This window comes from Cebus imitator, unplaced genomic scaffold (assembly GCF_001604975.1).
Source record: "Cebus imitator isolate Cc_AM_T3 unplaced genomic scaffold, Cebus_imitator-1.0 Scaffold577, whole genome shotgun sequence".
In the NCBI taxonomy this organism is placed as follows: Eukaryota; Metazoa; Chordata; class Mammalia; order Primates; family Cebidae; genus Cebus; species Cebus imitator.
Genome location: NW_016107892.1, coordinates 892,149 through 896,652, shown reverse-complemented (window position 1 = coordinate 896,652; position 4,504 = coordinate 892,149). Strand labels below are relative to the sequence as shown.

The following is a 4,504-nucleotide window of genomic DNA, read 5'->3' as shown; positions in this document are numbered from 1 at the left end:
TCAGTGGCTGTAGCATGACCTGATCAAACTCCTGGGAATTTGAAGGGAGGAGTCTGAGTGTAAGCAGGAGACTTCCTTTTCTGAGGAGCATCCAGAAAAACAGAGGGAGAGTCAGGGGAGAGAGGAGGCCAGAAGAAACAGAAAACTGCCCTTCAGGAACGTTCAGAAGAAATCAGGGCCAGCATTCCTTGGAAAGAGAAATCCAGAAATTCAATAAAACTTGATGAGTGTGGCAGCAGAATATATGGGTAACCTAGTTCGGAACAGAGACATTTCAACTCTGGGTTGGAATACCTCGTAACTTCATGGGCACAGTGAGTTGGATATTGTATTTCCTTCTCTGTGTTCTCAAAAATATCTGTTACGGGGAAAGTTGCTGATGTCTGCTTGATTTTTCTGAGGACTCCTTAGACTGTTGGAATCCCCATAAAACCCCTCAGAGTAGAAAGATTCCTGAGGACCTCCAGAAGTACTCATTAACTAAATCATATTGTGATTAAAAACAGTGTAGTGAGAGCTCAGTAAATGTTTACTGAATAGACAAATTCATGGTTGTAGTCATGGTCATTGGCATAATATGCTCCCTTTAGGAAGGTGGATATTTAAAAATGTGTGAATCCAGGTGGAATGTTTGTCACACACTCACTGCTTTCTGTTCTAGATTACCGCTTAAACCCCATGCTAAGAAAAGCCTGTAAAGCTGACATTCCTAAATTCTGTCATGGTATCCTGACTAAAGCCAAGGATGATTCAGAATTAGAAGGACAAGTCATCTCCTGCCTCAAGCTGAGATATGCTGACCAGGTAAACTGGCCTGGGCTCTCTACAAAGGTATATTTATGGAGCCTCTATCCCTGGGAATTTTCTCTTTTGAAATCCCTAGCTTGTTCTGGTTTTCCAGAAACCTTTTTCATATCTTCCCCAAGCCGGGGGGGCTAAGGGCCAAGAACAAAAGCAGATGTTTTGGTTTTTTTCGTTCTTTTTATTTATTTTTTTTTTTTCGTGTCCTGCTTTTGCGTTTTCTGATCAGCCGATGTATCCTTTGTCACATGCAGCGCCTGTCGTCAGACTGCGAAGACCAGATCCGGATCATTATCCAGGAGTCCGCCCTGGACTACCGCCTGGATCCTCAGCTGCAGCTGCACTGCTCAGACGAGGTGGGATTTGCTGCAAAGTTGGTTGCACACGGAGCCGCTCAGAGAAGTTTTCACTGGAGAAAAGTTGTTTGCTTTCTCTCCCTCCAGTCCTAAATAATCTGTGGTGAATTGAAGGCCATTTTCTAGGCTCTCCATGGTCTGCGTTCCTGTCCTCCGTAACACTGAATTCGATTTGGTATTAGTCCTGACATTGTACAGCATTAGTTGCATATTTCTCTGTTGAATGAGGGTATTCTTTCATTATAGCTCTCCTTGTAAATTTGTTCTTCCCTTTTCATTATTCTGTATGGTCAACTGAGAATACCCCAAGACTTCCCAGAAAGATAAAAGTACTTCCAGCTGGGCACAGTGGCTCATGCCTATAATCCAGCACTTTGAGAGACTGAGACAGGCAGATCACTTCAGGTCAGGAGTTTGAGAACAGCCTGGCCAATATGGTGAAACTTCATGTCTACTAAAAATACAAAATTAGCCTGGCATGGTGGTACACACCTTTAATACTAGCTTCTTGGGAAACTGAGGCAGGAAAACCACTTGAACCCAGGAGATGGAGGTTACAGTGAGCTGAGATGACACCACTGCACCCCAGCAACAGAGCAAGACTCTGTCTCAAAAAAAATAAGTAAATAAAAAGGTACTTCTATAATGACTGTAAGGAAGTGCCCATCTTTGGAAAAATGGACTTCTTAGCTAGAAGAAAAAGGCCGTGTGTACAGCCCTGTTCAACATATGTCAGTTTCAGGAGCTCATAGCAAAAGCTGTTAAAAAAAGCTTGCTCATAAAACTGTCCAAAGAAAGGTAAGGTTTTTGACCCGCGTAGTGGCTCACACCTGTAATCCCAGCCCTTTGGGATGCCAAGGCGGATGGATCATGAGGTCGGGAGATTGAGACCTTCCTGGCCATAGTGAAACCCCGTCTCTACTAAAATACAAAAACTTAGCCAGGCGTGGTGACACTGCACGCCAGCCTAGCAACAGAGCAAGACTCTGTCTCAAAAAAAAAAAAAAAAAAAAAAAGTTAAGGTTTTTGTCTTTTCTGTGGGCTATGGGCTGTGCTTCTCAACCCCTGTGTATGTGGGTGTGTGCATGTGCACACTTTCTCAAGTTGTGAATCTGGGTTAACACCCTGAACCTGTGTGAATGTCATGTGTTTGCTTTTCATATATTTTTTTTTTTTTTTGAGATGGAGTTTCACTCTTGTTACCCAGGCTGGAGTGCAATGGCGTGATCTCGGCTCACCGCAACCTCCGCTCCCGGGTTCAGGCAATTCTCCTGCCTCAACCTCCTGAGTAGCTGGGATTACAGGCACGTGCCACCATGCCCAGCTAATGTTTTGTATTTTTAGTAGAGACGGGGTTTCACCATGTTGACCAGGATGGTCTCGATCTCTTGACCTCGTGATCCACCCGCCTCGGCCTCCCAAAGTGCTGGGATTACAGGCTTGAGCCACCGCACCCGGCGCTGCTTTTCATATTTTATTTGGTTATATAACCTTGCTTCTATGGAATCAAGTAGCAGCCTTCTTTTTGACAAGTCCTGAGATCTGACTCGTCTCAGTGTTGACAGCGTAGATACAACATTTATGGATTTTCCATTCGGTGTGCCAGTCCTTGTGAAGAATGAAGCCTGGTATCCAATACAGGAGGAGGGGCATGAAACCCCCAAGAAGCTGTTTGAGATGAGGTCTGGCACAGGTGTGGCAGGATCATCAAACTGACATGTTTTAGAGACCAAGGGTTCTGGTGATAGCAGTGCTACCACCCCTGGCTTGTAAAACAGCAGTGGACCACTAAGGAGGGGGCACAGATTCCTCAGTGTCCAGTGCTGATTGGAATCACTGGACCCATCTGCTTTTGAGACTGTCGATTCAGGCTGGGTGTGGCGGTTCACATCTGTAATCCCAGCACTTCGGAAGGCCAAGGCGGGAGGATCACCGAAGGTCAGGAGTTTGAGACCATCCTGGCCAACATGGCAAACCCTCATCTCTACTAAAAATAAAAAAGTCTGTCAGGTGTGGTGGCACACACCTGTAGTCCCAGCTGCTTGGGAGGCTGAGGGAGGAGAATCACTTGAACCTGAGAGGAAGAGGTTGCACTGAGCCCAGGTCGTACCACTGCACTCCAGCCTGGGCAAGAGAGCTTGACTCTGTCTCAAAAAACAAAACAAAACAAAAAAAAACTGTTGGTTCATTTCTGTGCTCAATGGGGTGGCCTTGTGTTTTGTGTCTCCTGAACAGATCTCTAGTCTTTGTGCTGAAGAAGCAGCAGCCCAAGAGCAGACAGGTCAGGTGGAGGAGTGCCTTAAGGTCAACCTGCTCAAGATCAAAACAGAATTGTGTAAAAAGGTAACCACCATCACCTTGTTTTCCTCACTACGTTTTCTTTTTCTCTTCTTCTTCTTCTTCCTTTTAATACTGTAGTCTGCCTACTTTGGTAATAAAACCAAAAATCTAAACCTTCTGCCCACCACTATTTTCTTGATGTTCCTTCTTACCAAATTTTCATTTGGTTCTTGACTGCTCATCTCCTATAATGTGAATATTCTTTTCACATGTAGTAATTGCACATGACTGTGTGTCATCCCCATGACTAGATCATTGTTTAAAGATAGTGTGAGTGTAATACCAAAGCCAAGTGCCAATACCAATATGTCAGTAAATGTTCCACATTCATAGAAATTAATGAAACAAACTAGTTCATTTCAGAAATGTCATACAAAAACATTTGTCAAAATATGACCACTAAGCATACAGTATCTTGCAAAATTGAAGGTGAAATAATGTACTTGATCTTTTTTTTTTTAAAGCCTTTTATAAAAGAGTTTCGTTGATGTCATTATGGAATCATTGAATATTGTATGCAGATTTTTTCATCTGCTAAAAATGTTTCTGATTCCACATTGTCTGAGAAATGATGGGAGTGGGTGAAAGCTAGATCCATACATTGTCCTCTTCCACCCTTATCATCACATGTTCCCATATAACTTTGGAGAGGATTTCGGAATATTATTTGGCTTTTGGTTTTTGGTTTTGATTTCTGTTATTGCTGTTTTATAGGGACTAGAGTCTTGAATGGAGCACACTAACTTTTATATATGGCAACATTTCGAATCTGTCTTTACTCTCATAGTTCCCTTCTGTATAAATGGAGAGCCTGCAGAGTTGATTTCAGTTCCATCATGTTGATATTCCTCTCATTCAAAATTATCTGTAAACACAAATAAGAATTGCTCTTGTAGTAGATGTTATGCTCTGTCCATTCTACTTTTCTTTCTGAGGATGACAGAGGTAACGTAGAACATTTTGTAAACAAATATGCCTTTATCTAATAGTTTTTTTTTTTTTTTTTT

The 4,504-nt window shown here is 42.7% G+C and overlaps 1 protein-coding gene across 1 annotated transcript in view; it reads left to right on the top strand.

Annotated features, from left to right (window-relative positions):
- The window catches only part of GLG1 (golgi glycoprotein 1), a 172,549-nt gene that overhangs the window by 160,840 nt on the left and 7,205 nt on the right, over nt 1–4,504 (top strand). Inside the window, exons 21-23 of the mRNA XM_017516258.2 lie at nt 662–804; nt 1,056–1,157; nt 3,393–3,500. Coding sequence (XP_017371747.1) covers nt 662–804; nt 1,056–1,157; nt 3,393–3,500 — 353 coding nt within the window. The remainder of the gene's footprint in view (nt 1–661; nt 805–1,055; nt 1,158–3,392; nt 3,501–4,504) is intronic.